General features: G+C 39.8%; 1 protein-coding gene across 1 annotated transcript in view; it reads right to left on the reverse strand.

The window, feature by feature from the left end:
• The window catches only part of LOC128657202 (zinc finger protein 773-like), a 120,186-nt gene extending 102,930 nt beyond the window's left edge, over window positions 1–17,256 (reverse strand). The window contains exons 1-2 of the mRNA XM_053711458.1: window positions 17,062–17,256; window positions 4,906–5,028 (exon numbers count right to left, since the gene is read on the reverse strand). Of these exons, the coding sequence (XP_053567433.1) occupies window positions 4,906–4,983 (78 nt within the window). The 5' untranslated portion in view covers window positions 4,984–5,028; window positions 17,062–17,256. The remainder of the gene's footprint in view (window positions 1–4,905; window positions 5,029–17,061) is intronic.
• Between the last annotated feature and the right edge of the window lie 282 nt (window positions 17,257–17,538).

Consider the following 17,538-nt stretch of genomic DNA (forward strand, 5'->3'; position numbering starts at 1 on the left):
AAAATTAAAATAACTATCAATTAAATTAATTAAATTACACTTTTAAAAAACCTAACCCTACTAAAAAAATAAAAATAATCTACAGTTACAAAAAATAAAAAATACTAAAATTACAAAAAATTACTAAATTACAAAAAAAATAAAAAAATTTACACCTAATCTAATAGCCCTATAAAAATAAAAAAAGCCCCCCAAAATTAAAAAAAACCATATTCTACAATAAACTACTAAAAGCTCTTAAAAGGGCCTTTTGTAGGGCATTGTCCTAAAGAAATCACCTCTTTCCCTGAAAAAAGTACAAAGACCCCCCCAAACAGTAAAAGGGCATTCAACTCTTTTTCATTGCCCTTAAAAGGGCATTTAGCTCTTTTAAGAATGCCCAAAACCCTAATAAAAAAAAAAGTTTTTAAAAAAACCTAACACTAACCCCTGACGATCCTCTTACAGTTTCTGAAGTCCGGACATCCATCCTCATCCAAGCTGCAAGGTCTTCATCCATCCAGGCGTCGTCTATCTTCCTCCAGGCAGTATCTTCTTTCTTCATACCGGCAGCACGAAGCGGCTCCATCATGAAGACATCCGGCGCAAAGCATCCTCTTCATACGGTCGCCGCCGTACACTGAATCTTCAATGCAAGGGAGCAGTTTCAAAATGGCGTCCCTTGCATTCCTATTGACTGATTTGATTTTTGAAATTCAAATCAGCCAATAGGATGAGAGCTACTGAAATCGATTGGCTGTTCAAATCAGCCAATAGGATGAGAGCTACTGAAATTCTATTGGCTGATTTTTAAACTTTTTTTGGGTGGTTTTCTTTTTTAGATTAGGGTTTTGGGCATTCTTAGAGCTAAATGCCCTTTTAAGGGCAATGAAAAAGAGCTGAATGCTCTTTTCAGGGCAATGCCCATACAAATGCCCTTTTCAGGGCAATGCCCATACAAATGCCCTAGAGTTAGGTTTTTTATTTTGGGGGGTTGGTTGGGTGGTGGGTTTTACTATTGGGGGGGCTTTGTATTTTTTTTCAGGGAAAAGAGCTGATTTCTTTAGGGCAATGCCCTACAAAAGGCCCTTTTAATGGCTATTGGTAGTTTATTGTAGGCTAGGGTTTATTTTTTATTTTGGGAGGACTTTTTTATTTTTATAGGGCTATTAGATTAGGTGTAATTGGTTTTTTTGGATAATTTTGCCTGTTATTTTTCGTAATTTAGTGTTTGTTATTTTTTGTAATTTTTTTTATTTTTTGTAAAATTTTTTTTATTTTATTTTTTTGTAATTGTAGATTTAATTTTTTTAGTAGGGTTAGCTTTTTTAATGTGTAATTTAATTATTTTAATTTGTAGTTATTTTAATTTTAGTATAATAGTAATGTTAGTTTAATTTACAGTTTAAACTTAGGTTTTTTTAATTTCACAGGTAAGTTTTTATTTATTTTAAGATAGGGATCTTGTAATTTTAATTTAAAGTTAGGGGGTTTTTAGGTTTAGGGGTTAATAGTTTAGTTTTTGGCGATGTGGGGAGCTGACGGTTTAGGGGTTAATAGGTTTATTTAGTGGTAGTGATGTGGGAGGCCAGAGGTTTAGGGATTAATAACTTTATTTAGCGGCAGCGATGTTGGGGAGCGAAGGAATAGGGGTAAATATCTTTATTAAAAAGTGTGGGCAATGTTGGGGTACGGGGGAATAGGGGTTAATAACTTTATTATAGTGGCGGCGATATCGGGAGCGGCAGATTAGGGGTTAATAGATTTATTTCGGTGGCGGCAATGTCGGGGGCGACAGATTAGGGGTTAATAAGTAGGTGTCTGCGATGTCGGGGGCAGCAGATTAGGGGTGTTTAGACTTGGGGTTTATGTCAGGGCGTTTAAACGTTACTTATTTTTCCCATAGACATTAATGGGGTTGCGTTACGGAGCTTTTCATTCCGCGATCGCAGGTGTTAGTTTTTTTTCTAACACTTTCTCCCCATTGATGTCTATGGGAAAAGCGTGCACGAGCACGTCAAAGCAGTGCTTGTATTTTTTGCGGTATGGAGCTCATCGCCACTATATTGCACGCACAAGGCGGCTTTTCCAAAACTCGCAATGGTAGCACTATGGAGGGTGTTGCGTTCATTTCGTACCCTCTATAGCGCAAAACTTGTAATCTAGGTGAATGTCATATACTTTATAACCACTAAACCTCTAAATCTCTGCCTGTTTCTAAGCCCCTGCAGGTAGCCTCTTATCTCAGTGCTTTTTATTAGCTTTTCACAGCAAGACAGAACTAGCCCATGCGTGCCATTTAGATAAATATTGTGCTCACTCCTGTGCAGTTTTGCAGGAACCAGCACTAGTTGGTGAAAATGCAAGTTTGTAAAAAGCACTGAGATAAGGGGCAGTCTGCAGAGGCTTACATACAGGTAATAATAAAGCAAAAAATATATTTGTATAACAGTGATGGTTATGCAAAACTGGTGAATCTTTTTAAACAATAGCAATTTTCAAGTCGAATGTCCCTTTAAGTTAGTGTTAGTAAGATGGTCTGGGTGAGCTGAAGTTAGGGTTAGTGAGATGGTCTGGGTGAGATGAAGTTAGGGTTAGTAAGACAGTCTGGGTGAGATGAAGTTAGGGTTAGGAGATGGTCGGTCTCGGTGAGATGAAGTTCGGGTTAGTCAGATGGTTTCGTTGAGGTTGAGATAGTCAGGTGAGCTGAAGATAGGGTTAGCAAGATAGGCCTGGTGTATCAGATATACAGTTATATTAAATCGGAGTAACTATTTAAAGGAATGTCACAGACAACTAGGGGATACTATTCAGCAGGAAAACAAAAGGTTAATACTGTTTGCAGAAAAAAAAAACTGCTTAACTGACAAGGATTTGGAGAGGTTTTTGGTGGTAGAGCATCCCATTACCCCCATTTTTTACACGTTACCCAAAGTTTACAAGGACATCAAGTGTCCACCTGGCCGCACTATCGTGGCTCGTACTGAGTCCATCTTATCAAATATTTCTAAGTTCTTGGATAGGATTTTACAACCCTATGTTGAAAATTTGTCATCCTTCATTAAAGACACAGGTGACTTTATAAACAAATTGGAAGGGAAAGTTCTTGGCACAGACAAGTGTATCCTATATACTTTGGATGTACAGAGCTTGTACACATTCATAAAACATGAGAGTGGGATTGCCTGTGTCAAGAAGCTGTTAAGTAACTCTGGTAAACATAATGTGCAACAAATAGAATTTCTGGAAGAACTATTGATATTAGTTTTATTTAATAACTATTTCTTGTTCCAGGATACATGGTATATACAAAACCAGGGGACAGCCATGGGGTCTAATGTTGCCCTTTCATATGCGAACATATACATGGGTAATTTCGAGGAGAAATATGTGTATGAAAACCCATTGTATTTACAGTATGGTGCCACTTGGTGGTGCTTTATCGATGATGTGTTTTGCATATGGGGGGCAACATTGACTCTTTATATGAGTTTGTAACAGAATTGAATACAGCAGTTAGGAATATTAAGTTTACTCTTATGTGGCATGAGACCACTGTTGCCTTTTTGGATACTGAGGTTGTGAAGGAGGGCTTTAATTTGAGATGTGATATTCACACTAAGGTACTGATAGGAATAACTTACTTCACTACCATAGTTTTCACCCTGATATATTATTGAACTCCTTACCTACGAGTCAGTTGATAAGGGTTAGATGTATTGGGAGTCAAAAAGGCAAAATACAGGATAGACTACTTGAGATGGGTGACAAGTTTTTGAATAGGGCCTATCCTAAAGCGATTATAGAAAAGGAAATTGCAGAAATAAGTGAGATTACTAGGGACTCTTTGCTGTCAAGAAAAAAAGTTAAAAAAAGAGAATGACTGATTAGTTTTAGTCTCTAAATACAGTAAAAATAGTAGAGAGATTAAGAACATGGTACACAGAAATTGGCATATCTTAAAAAATTGTAATCCCAATATAAGTAGTTTCCAACAAACCCCAATGATGGCTTTTAAAAGAAATTGTAATTTGAAGGATTTATTGCTGATATAGGCAGCAGTAAGAAACCTACTCAAAGCTTTATAACAGAGAAGAATATGGGTTGTTATCCCTGTTTAGGCTGCTTCAGCTGTAATTCAATGATTAAAAGAGCCACGTTTGTTCACCTCAGATCTGGCAAAATATACAAAATGAGGGATTATTATACTTGTAGCTCCACCTATGTTATATACCTAATAAAATACCTGTGTTCTAAAATTTATTGGGGAGACCACAAGGAGGGCTAGTGACCGTATTAGGGAACATAAGTCGAACACCAGGTGTGGGGACAAGGATGCCCCTGTATCATCCCATTTTTTTGGAGCCAAACACTCTATTAGCCAATTGAGGTGGCAGATAATTGACCAGATCAAGATTCCCAGGAGGAGGAATTACTATTAAAAAGGAGGGAGTTATATTGGATTTTCACAATGAATGCCCTTAAACCAAATGGCATGAACAAAGAGTATGACATCTCTGTGTGTATTTGAGCATCTGTATATTCTGTGTGTATTTGAGCATCTGTATATATATACAATATACTGTATTATGATTCACTGATTTACATTGATGTGTTATGTTTTTAAGGTGCCACTAGGTGGGGCAGTTTTGAATGTGTACAGGTATGTTGTACAGGAAAATCGGAAAATAAGTAATTAAGGAACTTGATGGTACTAGTGTGCTATATAACTGTATGTAATGATGGTTGAATCACATAGCATGAGTAAGGGTTTATAGCCCGAAACGTTGCTGTCTGTTGGATTCACAATCTGGAATAAAGTGACCTGAATTGAATTGTGCTGTGGAGCTTTTTTATTTTATGGTGTATCAGAAGCAGCACAGTAAATAGGACCAGTGTCACATGACATTACCCAGCAGCTCTCACCTCTCCGGTCAACAGGCAGATGATGCCCAGGGCCTGACTCAGGAACTGCTCTGCTATCTGCTTCCTGTATTTGTTCATGTTGTTCTTCGTCAGTGACTGAGTCTGATGCTATAAATGTGAGACCTGCAAGAAGAAAGGAAGACAACAACATGAGAGATGGGAAATAATCAGAGCTCTTCCTGTATTTTTATTACAGTAAAGAGATGATTATGTGATATTAAACATGTTTATTTCACTTATGAGCAATCTAATAGTACACATGTGACCAGCTGCATATGCAGCAGATAACATAAAGTGATAAAATGTGACAATTGTTATATAGCATGTTTGACATTATGGGTGACACATTTATTTAATTTTAAAGGGCCAGTAAATACAGTGGAGTTGCATGATAACAACACAATGCACTAGCACTTAATCTGAATTTCAAATGAGTAGATTTTTTTTCTGACAAATTTCAGTTATGTTTTTTTTTACTCCCCTGTATCATGTGACAGCCATCAGCCAATCACAAATGCATATATTTCTTTCATGTAAGTGGCAAGAGTCCATGAGCTAGTGACGTATGGGATATACATTCCTACCAGGAGGGGGCAAAGTTTCCCAAACCTCAAAATGCCTATAAATACACCTCCCACCACACACATACCTCAGTTTTTACAAACTTTGCCTCCCGTGGAGGTGGTGAAGTAAGTTGTACTTGATTTCTTCTGTAATATGCGCTTCTAAGCATTCTGAAGCCCGATTCCTCTCAGAGTACAGTGTTTGTAAGAGGGATGTGAAGGGAGTATTGCCTGTTGATTAAGTGGTTTCACTCATGGGAAATCCTTTCAAAGGCTCTCTGTAATCGGCCGCAGGGATTCACCCCCTGCTTCCCTTTTCAGATTGACGTTATACTCCTATACCATTACCTCTGCTGATATTTTCCAGTACTGGTTTGGCTGTCTGCTATATGCGGATGGGTGTCTTCTGGTAAGTATGTATCATTTTTTAAGACACCCTCAGCTATGTTTGACGCTTTATATTATATTGTAAAGTTTTAAATATATGTATTTTACTTATATTTGCCATGAGTCAGGTCTATGTATATTTCCCTTTTGCAGTCTAGAAGTTTCAGTATGAGAATCATGTTTTAGGAAGTTTATTTAATCTTTTTATCTTACCTGGGGTTTCATTTTTTTCCCCCAATTTTACCTGTTTTTCCTTAATTTTGCGGGCAAATCTAGGCTTGCGCAGACGCAAAATTCTGTTATTTATGGCGTCATTCTTGGCGCAAACATTTTTTGGGTGCAAAGTTTCGTCATTTCATGCGTCTTTGTTGACGCTAGTTGCTTTGGCAAGAAGTCGCACTTGTTATGACGCAAGTTGCGTTATTTCCTGTTGTTGGATTGGCGCCAACAAAAAATTTCAATTCCTTTTGCGTCGTGCGTCATGCTTGGCGCCAAAAAAAAATATATAAAATGTTTTTGTGTTTTTACCCCCACTTCCTTTTATGCTTCTTGCTCTCTTTATATTTTAGAGAGCTATGCTTTTTTCCCATTCCTGAAACTGCTATATGTGGAAACTGATTATTTTTTTTTAAATGTTAATTTTTTTCCTTTTACATTTTGCAAGATGTCTCAGACTGTTCCTGACTCTGATGTTGCTATAGAAACTAAGAAGCCCTGAACACATTTCTTCGACAAGCTAAGTGTGTGTTTTTTATTGTCAAGATGATTTTATTCTCTTCAGCTTAATTATGTGGCATTTATCTTATTTATGCTGTTAATGTTTCTATATGTACAAATACATTTACTGTTTTTAATTTTTCAGTTTAACGTACCTGATTAATTATGCAGATTTCACATGTTATTACTGCAATCATAAGAAGGCTATGACTGTTTTTGTGTCTTCAAATAAACTTATAAGGTCTTTCCAAAATTTTAAATCAATTTTGTTTTGACCGACAGCATACTTAAGTTTATTCTACTGATGAGGGTTATTTGGCTCAAAGGATCCTGCATCAGAGACTGTACTTGACAAATCTTCTTTTTTTATTTTTATAATTGAACATTTTTTGTTCTTTATTAATGAAGTTTTGATAATTTTAGGTATTAGGAGTCTAGTCCTCCTAATTAATATGTTGTATTCAATTTAAGATTTTTTTAAATTGCTCCTGAGGTTTTTTGCTATTCTAGATGCTATCTATGATATGTTTGCTAGAATGGTTTAAACTGATTGCTTTATTGGGAATGTACTACTATTTCTATGGAAGTTAGTACTTATTTTCAGATTTTTTTCAAGTTTCAATCCTACCTTAAATAGCATATTTGCATACTGTTTTTATTCTTAGTTCAGCTATATCTATGTCTGATATTGCTGCTCTCTCAACTTTATTGTTGGACTGTTAGTATAAGCAGTTTTCAGATTCTGAAGTATATAACATTGTTCATTTACTTCAAAATGTATTAATTTTTATGATACTATATTTGTTGTCATTTAAGATTAATTTTATATCTATGTTTTTAGCTTTTCTACTTAGAAACAGCTTCATGGTTTTAATCTTGAATTTTGACATGGTCTTAATATATTTTATTATCTCTATCTTGTTAGGATAATAATTTGTTTGGATTTCTATTTATCTCCACTATATCTAGAAGTAAAAGAGTTTTTTTCTGCCCTATTTTTTGGCCGGTGATGTAGATCAGTTGGTAAATGCCCTGTCTACAAAAGCTTGTTCTAAGATCCAAGGGTCTCAGGTTCATATCCGGCAGAGTCGATGCAGTCCTTCGGCCTGGAGGTTGATAAAATATGTACCATTTATTTGAGTAATAATAATAACTATTACTATTCAGCTGCCGTTTTGGGTAACTCTGAGTGCAAGCGCTGGAAAATCGTTTTTTGAATCCTACTAGAAGAAAAAGCTTAGTTATTAGGAGTGCATGAAGATGCGGTTCTTAAACCAGTTCTTCTGGTGGGGAGGCAGATTAAGTTATTTTTGGATGGATTCAGTCCAAAGTCTATAGAATATTATTCTTAGGGTTTTGATTAGATTTTTAGAATGAGACCACCTTTGGGAAGATTCTTTCTTTCTCATGTTTCAATACACTCTGTGAAGGTTCAGGTTTCTTCTGACTGGAATTTTTTTCAGAGGTGTTTGTACCAGTTCCTTAGCAGGAACAGGGTTTGGGTTTCTATTCAAATCTATTCTTTGTCCCAAAGAAGGAAGATTCATTCAGACCAATTGTGGATCTGAAAACTTTATATCGTTTTTTGTGTGTTCCCACTTTCAAGATGGCGACTATCCCAGAAGCAGAACTTTTTTTTCACTTTCTGCGATGAGTTTTTTTTTTAGTTAAAAATTTTCTGCAGGTCATTTTGAAATAGAAATCAGTTTTATATCGTTCATAAACAATATTTATTTCGAACATAATAAACAATTTTTTTTTTTTTTAAACGAACTTTAACATCTGTAATGTAACATCAGAAATATTTCATACAACTTAGATTAAACATGGATTGTAAAAAACACTTATGTGCCAGTGTCACTACTGTGTCATTATACAGTGCTTGGTGTTATTATACTGATGCAGATACCACGCACTGATCCTATAACCAGCCCTCATCTGGCTATACCAATGTGCCAATTTCACTACTGTGTCATTATATAGTGCTGGTTGGGTGTTATTATACTGATGTGCTGCAGATACCACTGATCCTGCTATAACCAGCCCTCCTCTGCTAGGCACGCTATACCCAGGGCCATGGGCCATGCCAGTGTCACTCAATACTGTGTCATTATATAGTGCTGGCTGGGTGTTATTATACTGATGCAGATACCACTGATTCTATAAGTTATAACAAGCCCTTGTCTGGCTATACGCATGAGCCAGTGACTGTGTCACTACGGTGTCATTATATAGTGCTGGGTGTTATTATACTTACTGATGCAGATGCACATCCAGTATTTCACTCAGGCTTTATTTATTCCATAACATTAACCCAATATTACTAGCCTAGAAGTCTCTTGACAAGCCGCCAGTCCACCACTATCTTTATTCACAGTAGCACTACTTTTTTTTTCCTATTATTTAATCTGAAAGAGAAGATATACTAATGTCTAAAATTATGTGACATATAAGAATTATCAAGTAAAAGGGATGAAATACAACTACTAAACTCTGATAGTTTTATTTAATCAATCTATAATTTGCTCTAATTGAGCTGTGGAATTAAAAACAGAGTACTATAAGCAGGTAGTGTATCTGCATTCAGTAAACAGACATATTTACAAATATGTTATGGAAATTATTTGCATAAAATTTACCATAATCTATAATTGCGTATGGAAAATTCACACATAAAATCAATGTAAAGAAAAAAGATGGAATAGAAAAACCTAATCCTATCAGACAAAATATAGATAGAATATTCTTGTGCAAAGCAAATGTATACATTTATTTTATTTTAATGTGACCCCATTCTATCATTACCAGCTCAGCTGACAAATATAAAGTCCCCTATCCCCTAATGTACCTTTTGTGCATAAATAAAATAATTAGTAGTATTATTTTATTGATAAAACATGAAAGTCTACTTGTGCCTACTATAGCAGTGGTTCCTCAACAACTAGAACAGTAAAAATAAAACCAGGGTTGTGATATACATTTTAAATGTTAACAGACCAAAAATGTATATCACAACCCTGGTTTTATTTTTACTGTTCTAGTTGTTGAGGAACCACTGATATAGTAGGCAAAAGTAGACGTTCATGTTTCATCAATTAAATATTACTACTATTTGTACAACATTGCATAACCGCGCACAATAGGCACATCACGGGCACCAGGTCCCCCTTATTCCCAATCCCAAATAATGCCGAACTGACTGGTGGATTAGGAGAAAGTTATCGTGGAGTCTCAGAGTGGCCATATACTACACCACTAGTCAGGTTTACGGGAGCAGGTAAATTACTAGAGAGTAACCAGTTGACGGAAGTGGCAGGAGGGACATACTCCTCCTGGCTAAAATACATGCAGCTTGCACACCTGCTTTCTATTTCAGAACACAAAGCAGACTTTCTTAGACCCCTAACCTCATTTGAAAAATTGTGTCTGAATGGCATACCTCTTCCCCACTCACTGTCAAAGATGAGATCCCTACTAAAGGAACCACAACTTGTCATTCTTCCGTCCTATGCGTTAAAGTGGCAAGAAGAGCTAGGCACATCATACACAGTCAACGAATGGGAATCCATGTTTCGCAATACTCAAAAATCCTCTACCTCACCTAAACTGTTAGAATTAAATTACAAAGTCTTAACACGCTGGTACTTAACTCCTACCCGTATACACTCAATCTATCCATCAGCCAGTGCCCTCTGTTGGAGGGGGTGCGAAATGAGAGGAAGTTTCAAGCACATGTGGTGGGACTGCGCTCAACTAAGGCAGCTATGGACACACATTGAAACTCATTTCCGCAAAATACTAACAAATGACTTTAACCTAACACCTAGCATAGCTTTAATGAACAACGTTTCCTTCATTAATTGCCGGATTCGAAGACAATTATTACAGACAGGCTTAAATGGAGCTAAATGTCTGATAGCCCTAAATTGGAAAACACAAAGACCACTAACCAGCCAGACATGTATAGAAAAAGTAGGGGAACTATTAGAGCTAGAGGAATACGGTTATCTCAAAAGACACAAGCTCCCGTTTGCACATGACGTGAAATTCTTATGGGAAGACTCCCTCCATAACACTACCGCAGACAATGACAGACCACACGACAGGACTGAGAAAACTGGCTTGGCAGCCGAGGAACTCCACGCACAGCACTGATCTGTCAGTTGAGGTGTTTTGGGGTTTTGAATGGTTTAAGAACTCTGAGGGCACACGATGAGAATAGGTACAAAGCAATTACTCCTAGCAGCCCTACCATATGATACAAGATATTGACTAGGTTGTATTAATGTTAGTTCTTTAGTTAATCTACTTGTTGCAACTGTTTTTTCTTTTTTTTTCTTGTTTTTGATTTAGTTTAAATAGCTCCTTTTGGAACGCCTAATGTTTTGGTAGCAGAGCTCAATTTAGGTCAAAAAGGTGTGAAGATTCAGATAATGAAGGAAAACGTTGATGTCTTTACTTATAATGTTAGTTAGAAATGTATACACCTGCAAGACATGTATGTAAAAAGAGCCTTAGGGCTCTGAAATTTCTTATTATTTTTTTTGGATGTTGCCTTTGTTTTTCTGAAATGACAAAATAAAGCTTTGAAAATTAAAAAAAAATAAAAAAATAATAATACTAATTATTTTATTTATTTTTTATAGCTTGCAGTAATGCCAAAATAACCTGAAATGTACTGGCCCTGGGAATGTATTCTTTACACTCACACAGCCAGTGAATTTAAAAAATAAATTAAAACTTTTTTTTTAAAGCAGCAAGATACATAGACACACACGCAAATGTAGATCATTATATTAACACTGAGGGTGTGAGGAGAGGAATGAAACAAAGGAGGAGTTTTGACTGGAGAAATACTGGAGAACTGAATTCTTGCCCCAGGGTGGCTTTGGCTAGGGACATGGAAGGAGTAAATTAATTTAGCGTTTTCCTCTTCAGGGGTAGACAAATTTTATTTTATACTAAGTTAGAAGCGTCACAAAAAAAGGTTCTCTTTCGGCTGGGGTTCCGGAAGCTTGGGTATTCGACACAACAGGTATAAGCTTTCACGGTAGTGTGGTGAGAAGAGAGCATGAAAAGAAGCTAGCGCTGCGCGCACATTCACAGCAAATATTTACAGCCTGGGCTTCAGTAGAGAGGGGGGGACCGCCTCAGTTTTAAGCACTGCTTTGAATAATTTGCTGCCTGAGAGAGCGACGGTTACTTGAGAGATACACTAATTCACAGCCTCGTAGCACACACATCCCGGTATTGTGTCGAATTTGGTGATTATCAAGTCGCTCTCTCAGGCAGCAAATTATTCAAAGCAGTGCTTAAAACTGAGGCGGTCCCCCCTCTCTACTGAAGCCCGCGCCCAGGCTGTAAACATTTGTTGTGAATGTGCGCGCAGCGCTAGCTTATTTTCATGCTCTCTTCTCACCACACTACCGTGAAAGCTTTTACCCCTTCTGCTTGCCCTAAATGTAAAAAGAAAAACATGTCCTGGGCGATATGAATTGCGCATCCCTGGCTGCACTTACCTCTCAGTCGCAGAAGCCGTTCTGGCGGCTAAAAGTATCAAATTAAGATATTGCATGCATCTAAAAAAAAGTATCAATTTCATGAGCAGAGAAGCCATTAGCCAATAGTTTTAAAGTAAAAATGTGCCGGTTGCACTGCACAAAAAAAAAAAAAAATCCTGTTGAAGAAAATTCTGTGCTTCACAGAACTGGCAATTCTTTCTGCAGGCAGGCTCCACTTTCTGCGATATTATCGCAGATCGCACTATGTTCTGCCTTGGGGACGACTATAAGGACTGTTATGTATTTTGTTCAGCAAGGTCATTACATGTTCACAATAGTTGTATGGGACGCTTATCCTCAAATTTCAATTCATTCAGACCATTTTCGGTTTCTGAGATTCTCTTTTCTAGACAAGCTTTACCAACTTGTTGCTTTTCCATTTGGTCTAGCGACAGCTCCAAGAATATTTTTTTAAGGTTCTCGGTGCCCTTCTATCTGTATTCAGAGAGCATGGTATTGCGGTGTTCTCCTTATTTGGATAATATCTTGGTACTAGCTCAATTCTTTAAATTTAGCAGAATCTCACACAATTCATCTAGTGTTGTTTTTTCAAAAGACATGGTTGGAGGATCAATTTGCCTAAGAGTTTCGTGATTCCTTAGGCAAAGGGTCACCTTTTTAGGTTTCAGGTAAATTCAGTGACTATGAATCTGTCTTTTATAGTCAATAGACAAATTAAATTAGTTTTATCTTGTCTAAAGATAATTTATGTAAGAACTTACCGGATAAATTAATTTCTTTCATAGTGGCAAGAGTCCATGAGACCCACCCTTTTTGTGGTGGTTTTGATTTTATGCATAAAAACACATTATTTTTCCAGTTCCTCTTTTGTATGCTTTTTACACCTCACTACTTGGCTATACGTTAAAACTGAGATATGTGTGTTGTGGGAGGTGTATTTATAGGCATTTTGAGGTTTGGGAAACTTTGCCCCCTCCTGGTAGGAATGTATATCCCATATGTCACTAGCTCATGGACACTTGCCACTATGAAAGAAATGAATTTATCAGGTAAGTTCTTACATAAATTATGTTTTTGTGACTTCTTGCACATGCTCAGTAGGAGCGGGTGACTCAAAGTGTAAATATAAAAAGACTGCACATTTTGTTAAAGTAAATTGGAAAGGTGTTTAAAATTGCTGCTTTATCTGAATCATGAATGTTTAATTTTGACTTAAGTGTCCCTTAAAGCTCATTAGAAGCAAAAGAAGATGACTGTACACAGGAATATGCAATGTTATCTGATAAATCAGGAAGCAGATGTAAAACACTAAGTGCCACAGCTCACTGGTTACCAGGCATCCTCTAATTTATGGGATTATCCCAAAATGGTAGCTCTGTCCTGCTGCACCCAAGTTTTTCATCTGCTGTTTATACTCAAACAAGAATCTGCCCCAAATCATACAACCCACATATTACCTTGATCATAGGATAACATTACAAATTATGTGAGACTGCTAAACTGAGGACACAACAAATACTGGGCACCAAGTATTTGCCCTACTACATGTGCTGTAAGACTGGTCCATAATATACCTACTACCCACTGAACAGCTGTGCTTGTGCTTCATTTTATTATTATAATTATATATATATATATATATATAATGTGGTTTCCTATTCATATTTAGTTAAATGTCTTCATGTCACTCTTTACTTTTCACCTCTATTAACACCATTAAGATAGTCATAAATGGTCAATTATGACAACAGTAATAATGATAATATCTAACAGCAATAAGAAACTTTTTTTTTTTTTTTACTTTTTCCCAGTTATGTCACATCCTGTATGGTGCAACCATGCAAACTGATCTTCTGTGACCCCATCGCATATACACAAGTGATATATATACAATTATTATAAACAGGTCAGACTTTTACCCATCACCCTAACACACAGACTGTACTTCATCAAGTCCTCACTCCCTCAAATACAGCTTGCTCATTGTATCAGACCCCTAACACCTTAGTCCCTATAAAGACTCTCAGCCCCTCTGTCTCACACCTAAGCCCCTGTACAGAATCTAAGCCCCCTCACACCCTAGCTCCTGTACAGTTAGGGTTGCCACCTCAGTCCTGTTTTCCTGGACACTTACGAGTTACACATGCTGCAGGTTAAGCAGGGAGGAACCTGTATTGTGCCTCTAGACATCACATGAATAGTGCCGATAGACAGCACAATACATGTTCCTCCCTGCACACCCTGCAGCATGTGTAACTCATAAGTGTCCAGGAAAACATGGCAGAGGTGGCAACCCTATGTACAGTCCCTGTATTCTCCCCTCTCTGACCTCCGATTCACTCCCCAGACCCTCTAAAGTCTCTCAGCCCTCCTCTGTCTCACACTCCAGCCCTTGTACAGGCTCTCAGCCCCCTCTGTCTCACACCTCAGCCCCTGTACAGGTTCTCAGCCTCTCGCTCTCTCAAACCCCATTCCCTGTACAGGTTCTTAGCCTCTCGCTCACACCCCATTCCCAGTACAGGTTACAGCTCCCCTCTGTCTCACACTTCAGCCCATGTACAGGTTCTTAGCCTCTCGCTCTCTCTCACATCCCAGCCCCAGTACAGGTTCTTAGCCTCTCGCTTACAACCCATTCCCAGTGCAGGTTACAGCTCCCCTCTGTCTCACACTTCAGCCCATGTACAGGTTCTTAGCCTCTCGCTCTCTCTCACATCCCAGCCCCAGTACAGGTTTTCAGCCCCCCTCTGTCTCATAATCCAGTCCCTATACAGACTCTCAACCTCTCTGTCTCACACCCCAGTCCCTGTGTAGACTCTCAGCCCCTTCTGTCTCACACCCCAATCCCTGTGTAGACTTTCAGCCCCCTCTGTCTCACACCCCAGCCCCTGTACAGACTCTCAACCCCTCTGTCTCACATCCCATCCCTTGTACAGGCTTTCAGCCCCCTCTGTCTCACATCCCAATTCTTCCCTTGTACAGGCTTTCAGCCCCCTCTGTCTCACACCTCTGCCCCTGTACAAACTCTCAACCCCTCTCTCTCTCTCTCTCTCTCTCTCACCCCAATCCTGTATTGGTTTTCAGCCCTCCTCTGCCTCCCACCTAAGCCCCTGTATAAGAAGATATCAGCCCTCCTCTCTCTCACACCCCAGCCCCTGTGCAGACTCTCAGCCCCCTCTGTCTCACGCTCTAGCTCCCATACAAACTCTTAGCCCTCTCCTTTGTCTCACACTTCAGCCCTTGTACATACCCTCAGTCCCCCTCACACCTCAGCCCCTGTATAGACTCTTAGCCCCCCCCCCCGTCTCACACCCCAGCCCCTGTACAGATTCTCAGACCCTCTCTCTCACACACCCCAGTCCTGTACTGGTTCTTAGTTCCCCTCTGACTCACACCTAAGCCCCTGTACAAGATCTCAGTCCCCTCTCACAGCCCAGAACTGGTTCTCAGCCCCCTCTGTCTCAAACCTTGTACCCTGTAAAAGACTCTCAGCCCCCCCCCCCCCTCTCTCTCACTCTCTCTCTTACAGCCCAGTCCTGTACTGGTTCTCAGCCCCCTCTGCCTCACACCTCATACCGTGTACAAGTTCTCAGACCCCTCTGTTTCACACCCAGTCCCTGTGGAGACTCTCAGTCCCCTTCTGTCTCATACTCCAGCTCCTTTATATCCTCTCAGCCTCCTTTGTCTCACACCCCAGCCCCTGCTCAAACTATCAGCACTCCCCTCTGTATCACACTCCAGTCCCTGTAAAGACCCTCAGCCCCCTCACATCCCAGCGCCTGTACAGACTCTCAGCACCCCTCACAACTCAGCCCCTTTATAGATTATCAGACCCCCTCTGTCTCACACCCAAGCCCCTGTACAGACTCTCAGCCTCCCTCCATCTCACATCCCAGCACCTGTAGAGACTCAGCACCCCTCACAACTCAGCCCCTTTATAGATACCCAACCCCCCTCTGTCTCACACCCAAGCCCCTGTACAGACTCTCAGCCTCCCTCCATCTCACATCCCAGCTCCTGTAGAGACTCAGCACCCCTCACAACTCAGCCCCTTTATAGATACCCAACCCCCCTCTGTCTCACACCCAAGCCCCTGTACAGACTCTCAGCCTCCCTCCATTTCACATCCCAGCTCCTGTAGAGACCCTCAGCCCCAATCACACCCCAGCTCCTGTAGAGACTCACAGACCTCTCACTCACACACCAGTCTCTGTTTTGGATCTTAGTCCCCCTCTGCCTCACACCTAAGCACCTGTAAAGTCTCTTAGCCCTCTATGTCTCACACACCCCTGCTCTTGTACAGACTCTCAGCCCCTCTCACACCTCAGCTCTTGTAGAGACTCAGACAACTCTCTCTCTCTCACACACACACATCAGTCCCTGTATTGGTTCTTAGTCCCCCTCTGCCTCACACCTAAGCCCCTGTACAGTCTCTTCCCCCCCTCTGTCTCACACCCCATCCCCTATACAGACTTTCAGCCCTCTCTGTATCACACTCCAGCCTATGTATGTACAGTCACACTCCAGCCTATGTACAGATGCTCAGCCCTCCTTACACCCCAGTCCCTGTATAGACTCTCAGCCCCCTCTGTCTCACACACCCCAGCCCCTATACCGATTAGCAGTCCCTTTCTCTCTCTCTCACACACCCCAGTCCTGAACTGGTTCACAGTCCTCCTCTGCCCCACACCTAAGACCCTTTACAGACTATTAACCCCCTCTGGCTCAGGCATCAACCGCTCTCAGTCTTAGACCCCAGCCCCTATACAGACCCACAGCACCGCAGTCTCACACCCTGTACAGGTTCTCAGCTCCCTGTCCCATCTGTCTCGCACATAAAGCCCTCATCGTACTCTTAATTCCTCTCTCCGCACCCACAGCTCACCCTCTTAACCCCACTCTCTTCAACCCTCACCCTTAGGCGGTTAATGTTAGTTGTCAGTCACGCTTCCTTAAATCACTTTTAATACCTGGTAGCAGCTAGATCCGGTTCCGGTTAAAGGACAGATGATGTCACTGCAGTCACGTGGCTTCTGTGTGTTCACGGTCCTTTTGCTGCAAGGGATCTAGCTGCTACTCGAGGATAGAGTACTGGAATGAGGCTGTGTGTGTGGCAGAGGGAACCTCTTTATAATATTATCTGTATATAATGCACTAGGGAGGTATTTGTGTGTGAGGCAATGGGAATATCTATATAATATTATATACTTGTAGATAAGGTACAACTGGGATTATTGAACTATCAACCGTGTGATCTAGATTCTCGCCTCTTTTACCGTACGTGACGCTAATGCATACAGTTTCCTCTGCACTGCATGCTGGGAATTTGTTCATGGTTTCCTGCTTCCGTTTGATTCCTGCTGAAGATCATGATGGAACGAACGCTGGCAATTGTCTCCTGGGATGTATAGCACTTTGGTTGAGACTAGATTCTATCCCTCTAAAGG

Source organism: Bombina bombina, chromosome 4 (genome assembly GCF_027579735.1).
Source record: "Bombina bombina isolate aBomBom1 chromosome 4, aBomBom1.pri, whole genome shotgun sequence".
Lineage (NCBI taxonomy): Eukaryota > Metazoa > Chordata > Amphibia > Anura > Bombinatoridae > Bombina > Bombina bombina.